Source organism: Moschus berezovskii, chromosome 4, assembly GCF_049115385.1.
Source record: "Moschus berezovskii isolate FMDL1 chromosome 4, NW_MosBer_1.0, whole genome shotgun sequence".
Taxonomy (NCBI): domain Eukaryota; kingdom Metazoa; phylum Chordata; class Mammalia; order Artiodactyla; family Moschidae; genus Moschus; species Moschus berezovskii.
This window is the reverse complement of record NC_142463.1, coordinates 71277106-71298780: the sequence shown is the minus strand read 5'-3', so window position 1 is coordinate 71298780 and position 21675 is coordinate 71277106. Positions and strand designations below refer to the sequence as shown.

Genomic DNA, 21675 nt, shown 5'->3' with positions numbered 1-21675 from the left:
ATTTCTTTTTCTATTTCTTATAGATTTCATGTAATGAATTTTAACGTTACTTGATTTACTTTGTAGAAATTTGGGAAGGGGGAGGACTGTGAGGGAGAGGATATATGTGTACATGTAGCTGATTCACTTCACTGTACAGCAGAGACTAACAACATTGTAAATCAGTTTTATACTCCAATTAAAGTATTATTGTTGTAATATCATCATTGTGGATTATATGTTTTAACATTCTAAAAATTCTAACATTTTCTTTTTTGCCTTATTTAATGCTCCCTCACCTGAAGAGGGGGATTCAACCTCATCTGGTATAAGATTGTAGCTTAACTTTTTTCTTTGTGTTTGGCTAGTATACTTGTACTATCTTTTATTTTTCAACTTTTTTGATATTGTCTCTTTTCTGAAGATATTTTTCTTACAATAGGTAAGCTTATCCCATTAAAATATATAGGTATGTCTTAGTTCTGTATCACATTTTATGACCTACTTTTTGTTTTTAAGGATTGATTTGCTTTGTATCTTTCTCTCGAGGGTATATATTTTATGCTTTTGTTCCTTTTGATAATTTAGGAAGGTTTGTATTCTGATTTTAGCTCTTCTAGTGGTTCGGACACGACTGAGCGACTTCACTTTCACTTTTCACTTTCACACATTGGAGAAGGAAATGGCAACCCACTCCAGTGTTCTTGCCTGGAGAATCCCAGGGACGGGGCAGCCTGGTGGGCTTCCGTCTATGGGGTCACGCAGAGTCGGACATGACTGAAGTGACTTAGCAGCAGCAGCAGTGGTTCAGTTCGGTTCAGTTCAGTCACTCGGTCGTGTACAACTCTTTGCGACCCCATGAATCACAGCACACCAGGCCTCCCTGTCCATCACCAACTCCCGGAATTCACTCAAACTCACCTCCATCGAGTCGGTGATGCCATCCAGCCATCTCATTCTCTGTCGTCTCCTTTTCCTCCTGCCCCCAATCCCTCCCAGCATCAGAGTCTTTTCCAGTGAGTCAACTCTTCGCATGAGGTGGCCAAAGTATTGGAGTTTCAGCTTTAGCATTAGTCCCTCCAATGAACACCCAGGACTGATCTCATTTAGAATGGACTGATTGGATCTTCTTGCAGTCCGAGGGACTGTTAGCCTTATACTATAACTTTTCAAAATATATTTTGTTCTCTATTGCTTTTGGCCACCTGTTTATTCCCCACTACAAGCAGTGACAAAATTATTATACTTCTATCCATCCCATCTCCTTTACTCTACCTCATTTTAATGAATACATTATTATTATTAGTTCTTCAAATTATCATCTCTATACTTTTGAATATACTGTGTCTCTATTACTTGATTTATAAGAAATAAATAATATCTTTTGACCTTGGATATTAAAAATAAGGAAACCAACATCCTTTTGCCACCTCTCATCTTCTTACATCTCCCCTTCTTGGTTTTGTTAATTGTATTACTTTTACTGGTATAGTTTATAATATTAACATTCTGAACAATATACAGTAGTGATTAAGAGAATGAGCTCTGGAACCAGACTGCTTAGGTTGAAATCTGGCTTTATCATTTTGTAGCTTGAGCAAGTTACTTGATAGCTGTTTCTGTTTCTTTATTTTTACAATGATTATAACAATGGGTTCTACCTCACAAGGCTCTTGTCATAATAAAAGTGTAGCACTGGAACAGTGGTAAGCATCCAGTAACTACGCAGTACTGTAGTAACAGTTATTATGAAATAGAATCTCAGGGTTGTTTTCATCCCAGTCCTACATTTCAGCTGGCTTCCATGCGCAGTTTCTGTGTTCATTTCTTGGTCGCCTCAAATTCATTCTCTAATAGTTCTTCAATAAATGCTAATGGGAATTATGTCTTCTGATCCTTAACATATTCAAAAACATTTGATGCCTTTTACTTGAAAGAAAGTTTGGCTATGGAAAATAAGAAGAGCTATTATTGAGCACTTATTAAAATCACAGGTGATCCATCCTTATTAAATGATTATAGCTCATAATAGTGCTAAAAGTCAAGCTATTTACATCTCCTTTTACAGAAGAGAAAATTAGGACACAAGCAGGTCACACTTTCTCAAACTTTGCTGACACTGCACTACCTTTGAAGATAGCTGTTGAGAAATCTGAGTCCAATCTGATTTATTTTCCCTTAAAAATGTCTTGATCTTTTGCCTGTTTGCTCAAAGGATTATTTATTTTTCAAGTCCAGTAAAATTCAGTGGGATATGTCACAGGGGTCATTCTGTGTCAGTTTCCTTGGGGTACATTAAAAACTTCTTTCATTTATGTGAAGTTCTGTTGAATTCTACCTTATTTTTTTCTTTTCCGTGTATTCTGTTCTTCCATATATAGGTATGCTAGATATCCTTTGTCTTCTATATCTATAATTTTATCTCAAATTCTTTTTAGTTCTTTTTAAATTTCTATCTTATTTTGCTCACTTTTCTCAACCTAGCCCTCATAAGTCTTCCTGTGTTGTGATTTTTGTCTTCCTCCCCCCCCTTTTACCCATTCATATTATGTCTTTAATTTCTGTGATTTTTTTTTTCTTTTTCTTCCTTTCTGAGTTCTGTTTGCTTCATTTAAATTCAATTCTTTTGTCTCATCATAATGTCTCCTGCTTTGAAGTCTTAAACTATTTCATTAAGTCTTTTCAATTCAAAGCAGTATGTTTGCTGTGCTTCATGGCAATATTTTTCTGGAAAAAATTTTTTGTTTGAGATGTCCTCTTCCTATTCCTTTCTTCCTTTTCCTCATAGATTTGTTGTATAGATCTCCAGCTTGTTTTGAGTGTTACTCGTTACTGAATGAAAGGAGTTCTTCAACCAGCTACTTGCAGGAAGCAACTGGGGCAGTGAAATGAGCGAGTGGTGAAACTCCTGTGGCCCAAAATGTGTGTGTGTGTGTGTGTGTGTGTGTAGAGAAAAAGAAAAGATGAGACAGACAGACGGAGACATACAGATTGCTTTAACCTATCTGTCTCCTCAGCAACTACAGAGATGTTCATAATATAGTCTTTCCCAACCCTTATTTTACTTACAGACTGCCTTCAACATAGATAAGATTTTTAAGGATTTTATTAATCAGTGCTGTCTTGCCCTGGTGGCTCAGTGGTAAAGAATTTGCCTGCCAATGCAGGAGACGTGGGGTTTGATCCCTGGGTCAGGAAGATCCCTGCAGAAGGAAATGGCAACCCGCTCCAGTATTCTTGCCTGGGAAATTCCATGGACAGAGGAACCTGGAAGGCTGCAGAGCTGCAAAGAGTAGGGCATGACTGAGCACACACACACTGCCTTGCCCTGCTACTTCATGATGCCAGATAGAGTCCTTGGAAGTTCTCACAGCTTGTGCCCCCTAAACCTTCATTGCAAACCAGAGAGATGGGTCTGTCCCTCAGGTATACCACGTAATCAGTGCTCTCACAGCTTTGAGAAGTGAGGTCCCAGCAGGTATTTAATCTCAGCATCCTTCTGTACTCTGGCGTAATTTTTACTGTATTTGGCAGGCCATCCTCATTTATTGTGCCTTAGGGTTACGTTGGTACCTTATCTTGTCAAAGGATTTGGTTTCTTTGTTTTTGTTTTTGGTTGCAACACATGGCTTGTAGAATCTTAGTTCCTTGACCAGGGATTGAACCCAGGCCTTTGACAGTGAGATCAGAGTCCTAACCACTGGATGACCAGGGAATTCCCATCTTTTCTTTTTTTTTTTTTTCTTGTTTTGGGGCAATATCCAGGAGACAAGATGACAGAAGTGCCTTGTTATTTTAAAAATATTTTGGTATATTAAACTTTTATTTTTTAATTCATTTTAAAATAGAGCCATTTTAAAAAATAGACTGCCCATCTTCTCACAGACAGTAGGTACCATACCACCTCAGGCCATGCTAAGTGGGAAATAATGACTTCAAAGTTCTGTGCACACTCTAGTCACGATAAGATCTCTCATAGTTATATAACAAGTAAGGAGCAGAGCTTGAATTCAGATCCAGGTCTGTCCATATCCAAAGCCTGAATTATTTTCATCATAGAACTTTTTCTTAAAGAATGTAAATATTTCTTTACAGTGTCTTTAATATGTTTATTCTTTTTTAATTTTAATTTTATTGGCATATTGGTTTACAATATTATGTTAGTTTCAAGTGTACAGCAGAGTGATTCAGTTCTACATATATCTATTCATTCTTCTAGATTCTTTTCTCTTATAGGGTATCACAGAATACTGAATAGAGTTCATTATGCTATATAGTATTCCTTGTTGGTTATCTATCTTATATATAGTAGTGTGTGTATGTTCATTTCATCATTCTGATTTATTCCTCCCTCTCATTTCCCCTTTGGTAACCATAAATTTGTTTTGATATCTGTAAGAATGTTTCAGTTTTGTAAATAAGTTCATTTGTATCATTTCTTTTTGATTCCACATGTAAATGATACCATATAGTATTTGTCTTTCTCTGACTTAATTCACTTAATATGATAATCTCTAGGTCCATCTATGTTGCTGCAAAAGGCATTATTTCATTGTTTTTTTATGGCTGAGTAATATTCCACTGCATATATGCCACATCATCTTTATCCTTTCCTTTGTCAATAGACATTTAGGTTGTTTTCATATCTTGGCTGTTGTGAGTAGTGCTGCAGTGAACACTGGGGTGTACGTATCTTCTTGGATTATGGTTTTCTCCTGCTATGTGCCCAGGAGTGGGATTGCTGGATCATATGGTAGCTGTATGTCAGTTTTTTGAAGAACCTCCATACTGTTCTCTATTGTGATTATACCAGTTTACATTCCCACCAGCAGCGTGGGAGGGTTTCCTTTTCTCCACATTCTTTCCAGTATTTATTGTTTGTTACTTTTGGATGATGGCCATTCTCAGTGGTGTGAGGTGATACCTCTTTGTAGTTTTGATTTGCATTTCTATGATAATTAGTGATGTTGAGCATCTTTTCATGTGCTTTCAGCCATCTCTATGTCTTCTTTGAAGAAACATCTATTGTGATCTTCTGCCCATTTTTTCACTGGGTTGTTTTTATTTTGACATAAAGCTGCATGAGCTGTTTGTATATTTTGGAGATTAATCCTTTGTTGATGGCTTCATTTGCAGATATTTTAATATGTTTCTCCTTGTGAACATTTTTCTATTAACTACTTTTTTATTTCCTGGTTTTCAGTGTGACAAATACAAGACCGGAGTTATTGATGGGCCTGCATGTAATAGCCTTTGTGTTACAGAAACTCTTTACTTTGGAAAATGCTTATCCACCAAGCCCAACAATCAGGTATGGACATTATGAATTAACATTCCAGATTTATGGTGCTAGCTGATTTTACATTAAACTACCTATTAAAAGAACTGTTAAACTGGAACTTTAGGATATTTTAAATAATTCAGTTGTATAGGCATTGACTCACTCACCCAACAGGTATTTATTAATCCCCTAGTCCCAGCATATTCCATACACTATTTTAGATGTCAGGAAAACAGGGGTGATTAAGATAGATAAGATTATTTCCCTGTGGATATCACATTATCCCAGAAGGATAAGGAACATAAACAGTTGATAGATAAGTAAATAAGTAAAGTAATTACAGAATGTGGTATGTTTTATATAGGATTGAGTTGATGAAATATACTCATTCCTTTTATAGAAATTTAAAGTAGATTTTAAGTCTATAATACTAACCACGTTTAAGAAGTTTTCTGAAATAAAGTCCAATATTTGAGTATTTGCTGTTTGCTAAATACTGCTTAAGGCATTGGAAGAGACCATGGGGAACAAGACAGACAAAACCTCTGGCCTCATATGCCTTATGTTTCATGTGAAAGAAGACAGGTGATAAAGAGTCAATAAAGAAATGAGGTCATTTCATGGATTCCCTGGTGGTACAGTAGATAAGAATCTGCCTGCCAGTGCAGGGGACATGGGTTCAATCTCTGGTCCAGGAAGATTCCACATGCCACGGAGCAACGAAGCCCACCTGCCACAACAGCTGAGCCCTTGAGCCTAAACCACTTAGCCCACATGCTGTAACTACCGACGCTTATGCACCTAGAGCCTGTGCTGTGCAACACAAGAGGCCACCAGAACGAAAAGCCCATGCACCGCAACTAAGACTAGCCCCACTCACTGCAGCCAGAGAAAGCCCACGCACATCAGTGAGGACCCAGCACAGCCAATAAATAAATAAAATAGAACATTAAAAAAGTAAGAGCGTTTCAGATGTGATAAGGGCTATGAAGAAAATAAAACGAGGTCATGGCTTAGAGAGTAACCTGTGAGGGAAGAGGGATCTACTGTAGGTAGGAAATTGAAATTAGGGAAGGTCAGCCTAAGGTGACCTCTTGGCTGAGACTTGCATGATGTGAAGGAATGAGCTGTATGAAGATCATTGAGAGTACATTCCAGGCAAAACCAGTGGCAAGTGAAGGAGGTCATGGAACAGGAATGATGGTGATAGGTTCAAAGAGCAGAGAGAAGACCAGCATAGATTGGATATAGAGACTGAGGCGGTAGGTGGTAAAGATCAGGCTAGAGAAGCAGGCCAGCTCATAAGCAGCCTAGCGGACAATGAGAAAGGTTTTGGACTTTATTCTAAATAGAGGGTTTGAAGCAGAGGAGTGAGTAATAGTATTACAAATTAATATGGTCATATTTATTTTTTATGTGTAAACAACAGCAGACTGCCTGGGGCCACATGCTAGCTTTGCCACCATTGTATTCCCTTCAGCATACTGCTTCACTTCTCTCTGCTTCAGTTTACCTAGCAGTGAAGTCAGGGTAATAATAGTATCTACTGCACAGGGTTGTTACAGGGAGTAAGATAATCAAATAAATTAACAGATCACAGCTTAATCTAAAGCACCATATATTGTTACATTGTTAAACAGCTAGATAGTTAATAATGACTAATTCTGGGAATTAGGGAAATGGATGTTGAACTTTTCATCTTTCTGTGTAATTTGACTTTAAAAAAGATTATAGCTATAAACACTTATATTAAGAGATAAGATCTCAAATAAACGATTGAACTTTACATTGTAAGGAATTATAGAATAAACTCAATCTAAACCTTGCTGAAGGAAGGAAATAATACAGATTACAGTAGAGATCAAGGAAATAGAAAATAGAAAAACAATAAAATCAATGAAAACAAAAGTTGATCATTTGAAAAGGTCAACAAATTTGACAGACTTTTAGTTAGATGGACTAAGAAACAATGAGAGAAAACTCAAATTATGAAAATCAGAAATGAAGCAGAGACATTACTATCAGTTCTACATAGATAAAAAGGATTATGTGAGAATACAATGAACAGTTGTACAGCAACAAGTTGGATAATCAAGATGAAATGTTCTTCCTAGAAACACAAAACCTACTAAGAAACAGAAAATCATCATAGACTAACAGGGAGATGGAATCAGTAATCAAGTCCCCCAACAAGAGAGGCCCTTGGACATATGGGTTTCTCTTATGAATTCTAATAAACATTTTAAAAACTAACACCAATCCTTCTTAACTTTTGATGGCTCAACAATGAAAACTGATCAATGTAGTACATGGCATTAACATAACAAAGGGGAAAAGGAACACCACGATTAATGCAGAAAGAGCATTGGACAAAACTCACGATAAAAGCACTCAACAAACTAGGAATAAAAGACGACTTCAGCATAGTAAAAACCCTTGTGTGAAAAACCTACAGCTAGCGTCATGCTCAGTGGTGGAAGACTGAAAACTTTTCCCCTAAGATCAAGAAGAAGGCAAGGATGCCTAGTTTCACCAATTCTATTCAATATAGTACTGGAAATTTTGGCGAGATCAAGTAAAGAGATAAAAGGCATATAAATTCCAAAGGAAAAAGTGAAATTATCTCTTGATAGATGATATGATCTTATTTGTAGAAAAACCTAAAAATTCCACAAGATTATTAGAGCTAATAAATGAATTCAAAGTCAACCCACAAAAATCTGTTGCATTTCTATACAGTAACAATGAGGACAGATATATAGACTAAAGGAATACAATAGCCCAGGAATAAACCCTCACATATACAGTCATATAATTTTTGACAAGTGTGCTAAGGCCATTCAGTAGGGAAAGAACTCTTTTTTAACAAATAGTACCGGGAAATTTGGATATATACATGCAAAAGAATGAAGTCGTACCCTTACATAACACCATAGGCAAAATTCAAGTCAAAATAGATCAAAGATCTAAAGATAAGAATTAAAACTATGAAACTCCTAGATGAAAACATTAGGTAAAAGCTTTGTGACATTGGGTTTGGCAATGATTTCTTCCACAAGCAATAAAAGAAAAAATAAATTGTACTTCAGAGGAATTTTTAAACTTTGTGCATCAAAGGTCTATATCAGTAGAGTAAAAAAGAAACAGAATGGGAGAAAGTATTTGCAAATCATATATCTGATAGGGGATTCATATCCAGAATATATAGAGGGCTCCTGGCCACCTCATGTGACGAGTTGACTCACTGGAAAAGACTCTGATGCTGGGAGGGATTGGGGGTGGGAGGAGACGGGGACGACAGAGAATGAGATGGCTGGATGGCATCACCGACTCAATGGACATGAGTTTGAGTGAACTCCGGGAGTTGGTGATGGACAGGGAGGCCTGGCGTGCTGTGGTTCATGGGGTCACAGAGTCGGACACTACTGAACGACTGAACTGAACTGAACTGAAAACTCCACAACAACAAAAAACCCAGCTGTATTAAAAAATTGGCAGGGACTTCCCTGGTCCAGTGGTTAAGAATCCTCCTTCATGCAGGGGACGTGGCTTCGATCCCTGTTCAGGGAACTAAGATCCCACAGGTCTCGGGGCAAATAAGCCCATGCACCACAGCTAGAGAGCCGTGTGCCAGAACTGGAGAAAGCCCACCCCACGCACTGCTAGGAAGACCCAGAGCAGCCAAAATTTAAAAAAAAAAAAGGTCAACGAATTTGAATAGACATTTCTCAAAAAAAGATATACATATATCCAATGAGTACATGAAAAGATGCTCCACATCACTGATTATTAGGGAAATGTACTGAAAACCACACTAAGGGAAATTCCCCGGCTGTCCAGTGGTTAGGACTCTGTGCTGTCGCTGCCGGGGCCTGGGTCAATCCCTGGTTGGGGAACTAAGATCCCACATGCCATGTGGAATGGCCAAAAAGATACCACCTCACACCCATCAGAATGGCTAGTTAAAAAAAAAAAAAAAAACAGGTGTTGGCAATAATGTAAAAAAAAAACTAGAACCCACTATTGGTGGGAATTTAAAATAGTATAGCCACTGAAGAAAACAGGTTGGCAGTTCCCGAAAACATTAGAAGTAACGTGACCTTATGATTCAGCAATTCCACTTCTGGGTATATATGTTAAAGAATTGAAATCAGGATCTCAAAGATATATTTGTAGATCCGTATTCATAATTATTCACAATAGCTAAAACATGGAAGCAACCCAAGTGTCCATTGATGTATGAATGGAAACGCAAAATGTGGGATATTCCTACGATACAGTATTATTCAGCATTAAAAAAGATGGAAATTCTGACACTTGCTACAATTTGGTAAACCTTGAGGACATTGTAAGCTTGTTAGAAAAGGACACTTACATAAGATACTAGGAGTGAGTAGTCTAAATCAGAGACAGACAGTAGACTGGTGGATGGCATGGCTGAGGAAGGGGTCAAACAGGGAGTTATTGTTTAATGGATAGTTTCAGTTTTAGAAAATGAAGAGTTCTGGAGATAGATGATGGTGATTGTAGCACAAGCTCATGAAATCTAATATCACGGAACTGTATGTTAAACATGGTTAAGATGATAAATGTTCTATTTTTTATATTTTAGCATAATTTAAAAACTGGAAAACAAAATTGATCGTGGTAAAAATATACATATATATTTGGGTATGCAATATTTAATTAGGAAAATTAAGGGAGAAAAGCTTTGAAGTATGATTTCAGATTTCAGAAAGAAAGTCAGCTCAGTGTCAATGTTTTGTTGCTTGTTTGTTTTTTAAAGAGTTATTGGTGGTTTAGTCCCTAAGTCATGTCCAAATCTTGTGGCCCCATGGACTATGGCACACCAGGCTCCTCTGTCCATGGGATTATCCTGCCAAGAATACCAGAGTGGATTGCATTTCTTTCTTCAGGGGATCTTCCTGTCTCAGGGATCAAACCCATGTCTCCCGCATTGAAGGCAGTCTCCTGCACTGCAGGTGAATTCTTTACTGCTGAGCCACCAGTAAAGCCCCTTTTTTTAAGAGGAGGAGGACACTAAAAATATCATGTAGATTAGATGTGGGTTTTCTACTCTGCCAAAAGCATAATTTGTCATTCTTTTCACAGATGTATTTAGGGATATGGGATAATCTACCAGGGGTTGTGAAGTGTCAGATGGAACAAGCACTTCATCTTGATTTTGGTACAGAATTGGAACCAAGAAAAGAAATAGTGCTATTTGATAAGCCAACCAGGGGAACTACTGTCCAGAAATTCAAAGAAATGGTCTACGGTCTCTTTAAAGTAAGTGTGTGCGTTCACTTGCTGCTGGTATGACATGGCTCTCTTCCAGAAGCTAGCAGGGTCTCATCGTAAGCCATAAAAATGTTACATGTCTTTGACCTGTATCAAGGACTCTATCTTGAGGAAATAATTCAAAGAAAAGAAAAAAGGAGAGTGTTTACCGTTACTTATTACAGCTAAAAATGTCCAGATGTGAGAGGAGAGTTCATTAAGTAGATGGGCTGCTCTATAGCTTGACATTATAACCGGTACACCGTTTTTAAAAAGGTGAAATAAAATTAGTAGACCCTGATTTTTAAAGAATTAAATGGAAATATTAAAAGATGAAAATAACACTTTTGGAAAGAGTATTTTTCTTATCTTCATTGCACTCATATTTTCACTCAAAATCTTTCTTTTCTTTGGACAGTTTATACTTTTAGACTCTTTTGTGCCAGGGAACATTCATAGGGAAATACTTTTTAGCCTTTACTATTGGAACAATATACTTGAAATGTAAAAACAATTACAAAATAAGAGATAGTAATTTGTAGTTGACCTTTATAACTTTGGATATGGGCAAATTACACTGCAATTTTGTAAGTATATGGACAAGGCAAAGAAAAATTAATGGCTTGGTTAACTATCTACATGGTTTTAAGATTATGGGAGTTAGGGCAGTCATTTCTTAACAGACAAATATATTTAGCAAAGTGGGTTTTACTGCAAGTACCTAAAGCATAGTTTTGACTTGGCAAATATTGTAAGTATCTGTGAATGTATTAAATCTCCTATGGGTATTCAGTAGCAAGGTTATTACTTAGCAGGGTAATCATTCCCATAAAGCAAGTTAGTATGTATGTTACACATGGGATACTCATTTTTCATACCTTCTGTGTAATTAACCAAGTTTTTATCTTTACAGGCAAAGTTGGGTGACCAAGGGAACCTCTCTGAACTGGTTAACCTCATCTTGACAGTAGCTGATGGAGACAAAGATGGCCAGGTTTCCTTGGGGGAAGCAAAGTCAGCATGGGCACTTCTTCAATTAAATGAATTTCTTCTCATGGTGATACTTCAAGATAAAGAACATACCCCCAAGTTAATGGGATTCTGTGGCGATCTCTATGTGATGGAAAGTGTTGAATATACCTCTCTTTATGGAATAAGCCTTCCCTGGGTCATTGAACTTTTTATACCGTCTGGGTTCAGAAGAAGCATGGATCAGTTGTTCACACCATCATGGCCTAGAAAGGCTAAAATAGCCATAGGACTTCTAGAATTTGTGGAAGATGTTTTCCATGGCCCATATGGAAACTTCCTCATGTGTGATACTAGTGCCAAAAACCTAGGATATAATGATAAATATGACTTGAAAATGGTGGACATGAGAAAAATTGTGCCAGAGACAAACCTGAAAGAACTTATAAAGGATCGTCACTGTGAGTCTGATTTGGACTGTGTCTATGGCACGGATTGTCGAACAAGCTGTGATCAGAGTACAATGAAGTGTACTTCAGAAGTGATACAACCAAACTTGGCAAAAGCCTGTCAGTTACTTAAAGACTACCTACTGCGTGGTGCTCCAAGTGAAATTCGTGAGGAATTAGAAAAGCAGCTATATTCTTGTATTGCTCTCAAAGTCACAGCAAATCAAATGGAAATGGAACATTCTTTGATACTAAATAACCTAAAAACATTACTGTGGAAGAAAATTTCCTACACAAATGACTCTTAGTTCATTTGGACATTGTGACCATTTTAAGAAACTTAGCACTTCAAAAGAAAACTATTCATTTTTTCTACATGGCTTGATTCAAACCCTTGCGTTAACAAACTCCTTTCCCCTGGTCCTAAGGAAGCCATCATCTTAAAATAAATGTTGACTGCTGAAGGCAGGAGTTACAGGATCAAAAGGTCCAAAAAATTTTATTCCTGTCCTTTTAGAAACTCTTGGTACACTTCCTAGTACATCCACTGTGTAACTATTTTGACTAATGACTTAAAAAATAATGCTGTGAAAAGCCTCATTCCATAAACATCAACAGTGAAGAGTATTTTGTAGATTTGTTAGCCAAATATCAGTGCTGGAAATTGTGTCTGCATTGAAGCTGCTATTTAAAAAAGAAAATTTATAAATTTACTAATGTCTTAGCATGGTAAAGTTTGCACATTAACAGGAGTTAAGACTGCAAAGCAGGTAAATTAAAATTACTCCTTTATAAAGGTGTTGGGTTAATAGCATGGTTTCTTGTATTATACACTTAGTCCATTTATATATCAAATTTTACGTGGCTTCAGAATGTTGAGTGGCCCTTACCCACTTGAAATCCATCAGGAAGATTCTTTCTGGCAATGTGTAACTGCCAATTTCAGAGGCTGAATATGGATGAGCATTCATCATCCTAGATTTAAAGCATCTGTATCTTAGTAAACAGCCACTGGTCCTTCAGAAGGCGCATCTTTAGGCCATAGACCCTACAGTTCCACACATCTTGAATCTGAGCTATTCAGAGTGGGACTCTGAAATCATACAACTTCCTATTAATAACTGCTTTCAAACATTATTCCCTATTGGCCAAAGGGCTGTTTCTTAAGAGGCATGTAAATTTACCCATCTAACACTTTGTCATGTAAATTTGACATACAAGGGTTGATATGTGCTCCTCTTTTGTTTATTCAGATCTGGCATGTGCCTTTCAACTCTATAAAATGAAACATCTCTTGTGAAAAAGACCCAGTATTTTCTGCTCAAAGCTTTCACCTGGTTAAAATGAATATGTTAAAATTATATGACCTTTATGGGATAGCTTCCTCTGAAAAATTAAAGCCATGAATTAGCATCAGTTTTTCTTACTTTAAAATTGTAAACTTTGAAGGTACTTTTTCTTCCCACTTATCATGTGGTTACAATAAATGAATTGAAGAAATACTTCTAGTGGAAGGTTTGTCTGTTGCTTGCCAGACTTAACTGTCAGGAGGAACTGATGCCCAAGAAGCAGATATGAACCTTCAGGCAATATGTAAGCTCTGGGAAAAGCTTGTTTCTGGAAGGAAAATACTGGCTATGTCAGGTGCTTTCCAAAGTTCCATTAACAAGAGCTTAACACAAACAGCTGCTTGTTCAATAAGTTTATTACTGTCTTATCTGAAAAATCTTGATAGAAAATTGTGGTTTGGTTTAACTCTCGGCAGTTCGTTCCTGAGCTCTAAGGAAGCTTGCCTTCTTCTGAGCTACCCGATCTTTCTTCTGGGCAAGTGACATTTTGGGACGGTTCCACCTAGGAAACAGAAAAGAAAGGGATGTAATTTTTTAAAATTACCTAGCTAAAGAGGATAGAGAATATGTAACTTTGAAAAAGACAGACTTTAAAAGTAAAATAATCCAATTCTCAACACATGTACTCATTTATGATCTTAGTCTAACTTTCCCAAATTCCAATTTCTGTGATATTGTCCTATTATATCATAGGGCCAAAAATCAAGTAAAGATTTAAGTGTAATGCTTAGACTCATTATTACTTTCTACTCCAAAGATCAAAATGTGAAAGACTAATAGAAAGTAAATATCTTCTTTAGTTAGCCTATTAAAAGATGCAGTAAATGGGACTTCTTTGGTGGTCCTGTGGTTAAGACTCTGAGCTCCCAATGCAGGGTGCACGGGTTCAATCCCTGGTCAGGGAATTAAAATTCCATGTGCCATGTAGCACAGCCAAAAAAGGGCAGTAGTTACAATGTACTGGGATAGAATGAGCCACCTCAGTAGCATCCGAGGCTAACACATTTCTATCACCACAATTACTTTAGCAAACCTGGTTCCCCTCACCTCTGCAACATCATGCAGAGCTAGTGATCGAGTTTGCACAACTTCAGAGTCTGAGGGAGATGCAACAAGGCAAGAACCCCTCTCAACCTTTCCAAAAAAAAAGATACACACCTCTTCTTTTTAACTTCTTTCTTAGGCTTCTTCTCATACACTGGATTCTCTCGTATTGCAGCATGAGCTTTCTTATACATCTCCTCCATCTGAAACAAAGCAAAGCAAACAGTACTTGGTTTCATTTCATATGCCCTAAACGATAATATGACACACTGTATTCCACTGCTTGCTCTATTTTGTCCTTCTAAGACAGATTCTCAAAAGGAGTTAAACTAAGTCCATGTTGGGATCTGTATGAAAACCACATTTTCCTAAGTCCCAGTTTTTACCACAGGCAATATGAACTGACACTATTCACAAAACATAATCTTCCCCCCGCCAAAAAAAAAAAAAAATCACAAAAATTTGAGCTGTTCAGCTATACTTCTTGTCAAGTTCAGAATAAATTGTTTCTGTAGAAACACATACTATGCTCACTTAAAACCATCTGACCTAAATTCTTTCATTCAAGTGCGGATACATGCCAGCATTTAAGAGGCTACAATGAAGAATATGTGAGTCAACAAACAAATGCCAAATACATCTCTGTCCTCCCACATTCCCCATTATTTCTATTTTCCACTGATTTCTGATAGGTCTTTACAAAAGTTATTCCCAGGATCCCGTACCAGTGACCTCCTGATCTATTACCACAAATCACCATATCTTGCAGTATCAGGCCTTAGTGGAATCATAAAGAGGTCTGAATTTCCCTAGAAAATCCTCAAAAGCTATTAGAAACATTACTGAGAATTTTGTTCTAAAATTTAACAAAAAACAATGTTGCAACTCTGAATTGTTTCAATACTCCCTAACACAAGCAAATGACTGCACATGCAAGATCAAGTCATGAAACTAAAATGCCTGAAACTCAGTAACAATTACCTTCTTCCATAAGAATGAGTCAACTTAATCCAGATCTCTAAAACTACACATTCAACCTGGATAAAATGCAATTACTACATGCATTTGTATAAAGTTCATTAGCCAAGGAAAACAATGCAAAAACTTGAAACAGCACTTGAGACCTCAAATACCTAAATCCCTTTTGAAAGTTTCTCTACTTCTCTTAGCTATTAGAGCTCTCTACTATATTTAACAAATTTAATGACTTCAAATGCACAGTCATTTAACAAATCTAACCAACCCAGTTCACTTCTTCCACAAGATCAATTCCATAGGAAATACAACCATGTATGTAGATAACACCATGAATTTAGTTTATAAAAAGACCACTTTCTGTTGGAGACACACCAGATGTCTGCAGATTTCAGGAGGCACACATAAGCAGAGGCCTCTACAGATAAAATGAATGAGCTTATTGTAAAAGGATTAGCCAAAGAATGGCCTGGCTGAAGTATAACATGCATTAAGAAAGCATTAGGAAGCAGACATCTGAAAACACATGTTGTAGCTTAGGAAGAAGTTTTACAGGCAAAGCAGAATCAGTCAAAACTAAAAGGTACTTTTAATACTAGGGTGATCTCAATAGTAACATAAAGAAATATACTCACGTGAAAATTAACATGCATCTACATTACTAATATAAAACTACCCATTTTCTAGTTCAAAAACTCAGAACTATAGTGTTTATTCAGTCTTAAAAGACTAAGCATACTAAGTGTACTTAGTACTTTGTGTACTAAGCATACAAATGTCAGTAAGTGATCTTCCCAATTATAATTCTATTTTAAATATAATTTTTAGACACAGGTATACCAAAATACAAACTATGCACCAACAGAAAGACCCTAACAACAACAATTACTTGACATATAATCCATCAATTTACATACAATTCTATATTTGTAGGTTTTATAATCTGTGATTTTGGTGTTCTATACCCTCATTATCAAAACTAGCACTATCATCTTCAATTACTTCAATGTGTTAAGAGATAACCCTGAGACTCAACTTCAGGGGTGATAAACTTCACAACATTAAACTAACTTGTGAAAACATGGGCCCTTTCACTTTTGCAACATCACACACAACTAGTGATAGACCTGGCCCTCTCCTTTTATGTGCATGCCTGAGACACAGAAAATCAGCATGGCACTCACTGGCTATGATGAAGAATGAACCCTTTCCGCTATTATCTCAAAAAAGGGGAAGTTCAGTAAACAGCACCTCGTATCAGAGTAGATTGTAACTATGACCACACAAATGAATTTTTTAACTACAGAACAGCCAAATGCGAAAGAGCCACCAAATGCTTTAGATATGGATGCTTGAAGCTTGCCATCCTTAAGCATCTAAAAGATTCCTAAAAGCATGTTGACAAGCCTAGCTCCTTCTAGTATCTTTTCTGACTTTTTAACTTGCCCTGGGCCCAATATCCCAATTTCATTTTAAGCCAAAAACAGCTTTTTAAGGTCTGTCTATACCTACGAACATGTCCTTATTCAATTTTAACTGTTAACCTGAAATCAAACTGTATTAATGTACCTACCCCAAATAGAAAACCTGGTTCTATAAGTTTACCAATACAGGCATTTAAAAATTTTTTACCATGTCTGGAGTTACGTTGTTCTTTATGTACTGAGAGAACTGTTTCTTATACGCATCTTCATCTTCTTCAATCAGGTAGCGCATGTAATCTGCAACGTTTTGCCCCATGATGTGCTTTCGGTGTACCTCAGCACTGAATTCTTTGCTTTCTGAATCATAACCAGGGAACCGTTTGGTACTGAAATAAAGTTTTCCATATTTTAGTATATACTGGTTGAAATCAGTTTACTAGCAGGAATTCATTTCAGTAGCTGCCATCAGTCCCGTCTTGAAACAATTAATTGCATCATATGCAACCGAAGGACCAACTACTGACTGCTCAGTTAGTGGGATATCATCATTCAGCAGCTAATTTCTGAATTCCTGGACAGAAAATCATGCCACAAGCACCTTTAAAAACTATTAAATGAACCAAGGCCACTATAAAGTTAGTTCTCCATATTTCATAGACACGTTTCAAAATTACTTTCCTGAAAACCTACAATTACTTAGTGGTGCCTCAGGGCACATGGTAAGTGATTTGTTCCAGATAACATTTAACAGGTGCCTTGCAAGAGAACTGGCAAGACACAACCCCCTCCCCGCAAACCCCCTGCATTATAGAAATAAGTGCCAGTTAGGTTATATTTTACTGTTTACCACTCCTCTGCCAAAATAGGCAAGTGAGGGGGAGGGGAAGTGTTGGTGGAATAGAGTTGTTCATTTCTAACCAAAACTTCCCTGGTGGCTCAGCTTGTAAAGAATCCCCCTGCAATGCAGGAGACCTGGGTTTGATCCCTGTGTTGGGAAGATTCCCTGGGAGAAAGGAAGGGCTACCCACTCCAGTATTCTGGCCTGGAGAATTCCATGGACTATACAGTTCATGGGGGTGGCAAAGAGTCAGACACGCCTGAGCGACTTTCACTATACTTCAACCAAAACTTAGCCACACACAAAAGGTAGTGGTTTCAACACTGGCTTCTCTACTTACTAGCTCTAAAACCTTGAACAATTCATTTTACCTCTGAAGCCCAGTCTCTTCACTTATAAACCATGTTACAATTCCTTCCCACCCTGGCAAGTTCCTTTTACACAGTACCCAGCACATGGCAAGTACACAATGATACTACTATTACTTTCACTGGTTCAGTTTTCTCCAAAGCCCAACTAGTTAGAAACAGTGCAGTTTTTGAGTCCAGGAAATGTGGTCTTGAATACTATTATTACCTGTGAGGGATAGACAAACCTCCATCGACAGCTCCCTTTAGGGCCCCAAAAACTTTATTCCCGGTGGTAGTTCTGGCAAGTCCTGCATCCAAGTAACAGGTGAAGGCACCAGGTTGACCATCAATGCTTTCCACATTGTATTCATCTCCAGTCACCTCAACTTGGCCTTCATAAATTTTGTCCATACCAAACCTATTAAGAAGCTATTAACAAAGAAGCCAGTCTAAATGCTTATCAGAATATAGTCAAACAACTCTAAAATATCTCAAAATTCACAACTTTAATAGCCAGACAAAAAAATTCTTTCCAATTTACTTTTCTCTTTATCCCAACCTACTTTTAAAGAAATTTCAGACATCCAATTTTAATCATGAGTGTAACTGTTTAACAGTTTCTGAATTGGCTACACTGTCCATACTTGATTTTTGTAGCAATCAATTAGGACACGGTACTTAAAAGAACATCTTTTTTCTCTACCAAGGCACTACACTATGTTAATTAAGCCACTACTCTGCTAGTACACGTCAGGAGGCTATGGTTTCACAAGTAGTGCCTTTGCACTAAAATGCTTTCATGTAAAAGACAGTGTTCCCCAACCAAACGTGTTTATAACCAGTGAAGATGTGGCTCCTCAACAATGACATATGCTTAACAATTCCAATGCAAAACAAGGTCAGTAACCAAGAAAACAAAAACATGGCAAAAATTACACTTTCATTTCCTTTCTGTATTACAGTAAATGCTGCCACCCAGAGGCAAAGATTATTAAAACAAAATTAAATACCCACACCAGTGCCTACCCCCACCCCAAAAGCTTAAGGCACTGCTTCTCAAAACTTAGCATGTATATAAATCATGTGGACATCCTATCAAAACATAATTTCTGAAGGTATAGAGAACAGTCTGCATTTTTAACGTACGCTGATGCTCACAAGATCTACACTTCTGAGTAGATCTGTCCAATAAGTAGCCACCAACCAGCCACAGCCGGTTATTCATATTTAAGTTAAAAACTCAGTCATGAGTAACGCTAAAAACATTTCAAGCACTCAATATATGTGGCTAGTGGCTACCACATCAGACAGCACAGACACCCATCACTGCAGAAAACTCTACTGGCCTACATACACCTAACAAACAGTAAAGGAAACTGGAGAGGAAAAAGGCTTCCCCAGATTAGAAAGTGTATCTGTTAGAAACAATGAATTTATAAAATGATCTTCTGCAGTGTTGCCCTTGTAAACCACAGGGCAACAAGAGGCACTCCTCTGTCCCCATAGTTGGAGGTATGTGATCCATGTATGAACCATCTATGTTGCAGACAACTCCAGTGAGCTAATTCCAAAATATGCCAATTGAAATAATCTTGTACATACCCTGCGGGCCAGCAGCAGGCCAGTACAATACGCTGCAGCATAATTTGTCAGGCCAACCTTCACACCATATTTTGGGAGTTCATGAGCATAAGCTGCACAAACTATCATATCTCCTTCTATACGGGCATAAGCAATCTACAATAAAAGAAAAATGAGATTAGTAATCTGTTTTCACTGATTACTTGTCCCAAGTATCTTCTTTGTCAAAGGACTTAACAAAAAGCTAGATACAGACCTGCATCACTTAAGACTTGTCTTTGTTAAATCCACTCACTGTTTTAACTACAGATTTATGGCTTCCTCAACTACAGCAGGTAGGTTTGAGTCAAATGCCACAATACATGTCTCAAATTACACAGCTGGTAATGGACAGGGAAGCCTGGTGTGCTGTAGTCCATGGGGTCGCAAAGAATCTGACATGACTGAGAGACTGAACTGAACTAATGAGCAAACGGCTGCTTTCTGAAAATCTTTTGCAAGGGAGACACCTTCATACATATTTACTAAAACTACTTCAAACAATATACAGGAATAAGAACACTCTTAAGAGTCTAATTTAATATTCACACCCACCTACCTCTTCAAAGTAGTGGATAAGCGGACTTAGTCCACAACAAATTCTATTATCCTACTGGAATTACAATGGGCAAGAACCTTCTACTAGGTCTTAAATTTATCCTCCCATCCCCTGAAAAACAGCACAGAACCATAAATTTCTCTAACCTCCACCCCGCAAAGTGAATCATTTAAACTGGGGTAGGATGGCAAAGGCAAGCCACTCCAGTACTCTTGCCTGGAAAATCCCATGGATGGAGGAGCCTGGTGGGCTGCAGTCCATGGGGTCGCTAGGGGTCGGACGCGACTGAGCGATTTCACTTTCACTTTTCACTTTTACACATTGGAGAAGGAAATGGCGACCCACTCCAGTATTCTTGCCTGGAGAATCCACGGACGGGGGAGCCTGGTGGGCCTCCGTCTATGGGGTCACAGAGTCGAACACGACTGAAATGACTTAGCAGTAACAGCAGGATTGCTGAACAGCTGATCTTCAGAGGTTTTTTTTAACAGTACCTATTTTCCAGGCTCCACCTTCAGACCTACTAAAACAACTACACAATGAACGTTTTTTGGAGTGCCAAGCACCAAACTAGACAGACCTACTGCATACATTTGTTCTGCTTCTCAAGTATGTCTCTAGCACAGTGAGGGAAGAAGTGGGGTGGAGGTTACCAACTATTATTTAAGTCTAAAATACAACTTACCTGACAAATGATATCTCTGTTCGTTACACGAACAATCATTCTGTATTTAGGTGTGTTGTACTTATTTTTATCTTGGATTACCAAACGTTTCCGAGCATAGTAGTCAGTTTTGCCCTCTGAAAGAAAAAAATAAATTAAAAAAGTCTACTCCGCTACAAAGCAGAATCTTTTCCTACTGACAATATGAAAACCTGACCATACCTCGCCGTCTTCTGAATTTCACTTGGTATCTCTTGAAGTAGGCCTTGTTCTTGACAACTTTAACAAACCCCTTTAAGATAAAAGAATAAGTTATTAAAACTTTGATAAATGTTTTAGCTTGACACCTTTGACATTTGAGTTAACTTTGTAACAAAGTAACAACTTAACTTTATAACAAAGTAACAACCTAAACTTCAAAAGTGAATCCAGAAAATCATCACTTTCTCAAATCTGAGAAATCAAATCACTTTTTCTTTTATTTTCCATCTATCAAGACTGACAGTTTTATACAACAAAGTAAAAATGAATCAGCGCCAAAATAGGAATGAAAAAAGCAAACATACAAAATGCAGGCCAATTTATTATAGTAACCAGATATAAAACGAGAACTATTAAAGTTTTAAACACTCTCCACTTTCATTCCCTCTTGGACCAACAACAATACTTGTGTCCAACTTTTGCTTAAGACAACTATTTTGCAAACGTCAGTCTGTTCTCAATGCTGTTCCATTTCGTGAACCTAATATTTTCCTTCTTTCCACGAACTTCTTTCAAAAGCCTAAATTACTTGTCACGAAACACAACTGGCCAAGCACATATTCAGCAATTACTCCCGATTAAAACAACAGTCACCCACAAACTACAGCAGCACACCACCCGAAAATTCACTAA

General features: G+C 37.5%; 2 protein-coding genes and 2 non-coding genes across 6 annotated transcripts in view; 1 reads left to right on the top strand and 3 right to left on the bottom strand.

The window, feature by feature from the left end:
* The window catches only part of DIPK1A (divergent protein kinase domain 1A), a 126447-nt gene extending 112987 nt beyond the window's left edge, over positions 1 to 13460 (top strand). For all 3 annotated transcript variants that reach the window (XM_055401355.2, XM_088835503.1, XM_088835504.1), the window contains 3 exons: positions 5183 to 5290; positions 10373 to 10549; positions 11454 to 13460. In XM_055401355.2, coding sequence (XP_055257330.1) covers positions 5183 to 5290; positions 10373 to 10549; positions 11454 to 12266 — 1098 coding nt within the window. In that variant the 3' untranslated portion in view covers positions 12267 to 13460. The remainder of the gene's footprint in view (positions 1 to 5182; positions 5291 to 10372; positions 10550 to 11453) is intronic.
* Positions 13461 to 13631: 171 nt separating this feature from the next.
* RPL5 (ribosomal protein L5) lies at positions 13632 to 21073 on the bottom strand. The gene is made up of 7 exons (XM_055401356.2): positions 21004 to 21073; positions 20803 to 20918; positions 19541 to 19675; positions 18165 to 18367; positions 16959 to 17136; positions 14466 to 14554; positions 13632 to 13809 (listed from the first exon to the last, which is right to left on the bottom strand). The coding sequence occupies exons 2-7, from the start codon at positions 20839 to 20841 to the stop codon at positions 13710 to 13712; spliced, it is 744 nt and encodes a 247-aa protein (XP_055257331.2). The 5' UTR covers positions 20842 to 20918; positions 21004 to 21073; the 3' UTR covers positions 13632 to 13709.
* On the bottom strand, positions 14261 to 14393 carry LOC129541877 (small nucleolar RNA SNORA66). The gene has a single exon (XR_008682931.1). It is a non-coding gene; the product is annotated as a small nucleolar RNA SNORA66 (small nucleolar RNA).
* On the bottom strand, positions 17209 to 17304 carry LOC129541875 (small nucleolar RNA SNORD21). Its single transcript, XR_008682929.1, has one exon. It is a non-coding gene; the product is annotated as a small nucleolar RNA SNORD21 (small nucleolar RNA).
* Positions 21074 to 21675: the final 602 nt, after the last annotated feature.

Excerpts from the sequence above, each read along its gene's own strand:
- RPL5 (XM_055401356.2), bottom strand. The coding sequence starts at position 20,841 with ATGATTGTTCGTGTAACGAACAGAGATATCATTTGTCAG. Across the intron at positions 19,676-20,802 it reads ACAGAGATATCATTTGTCAG|ATTGCTTATGCCCGTATAGA; the intron begins GTAAGTTGTATT and ends CTTTTATTGTAG. Across the intron at positions 14,555-16,958 it reads ACAACGTAACTCCAGACATG|ATGGAGGAGATGTATAAGAA; the intron begins GTAAAAAATTTT and ends GCTTTGTTTCAG.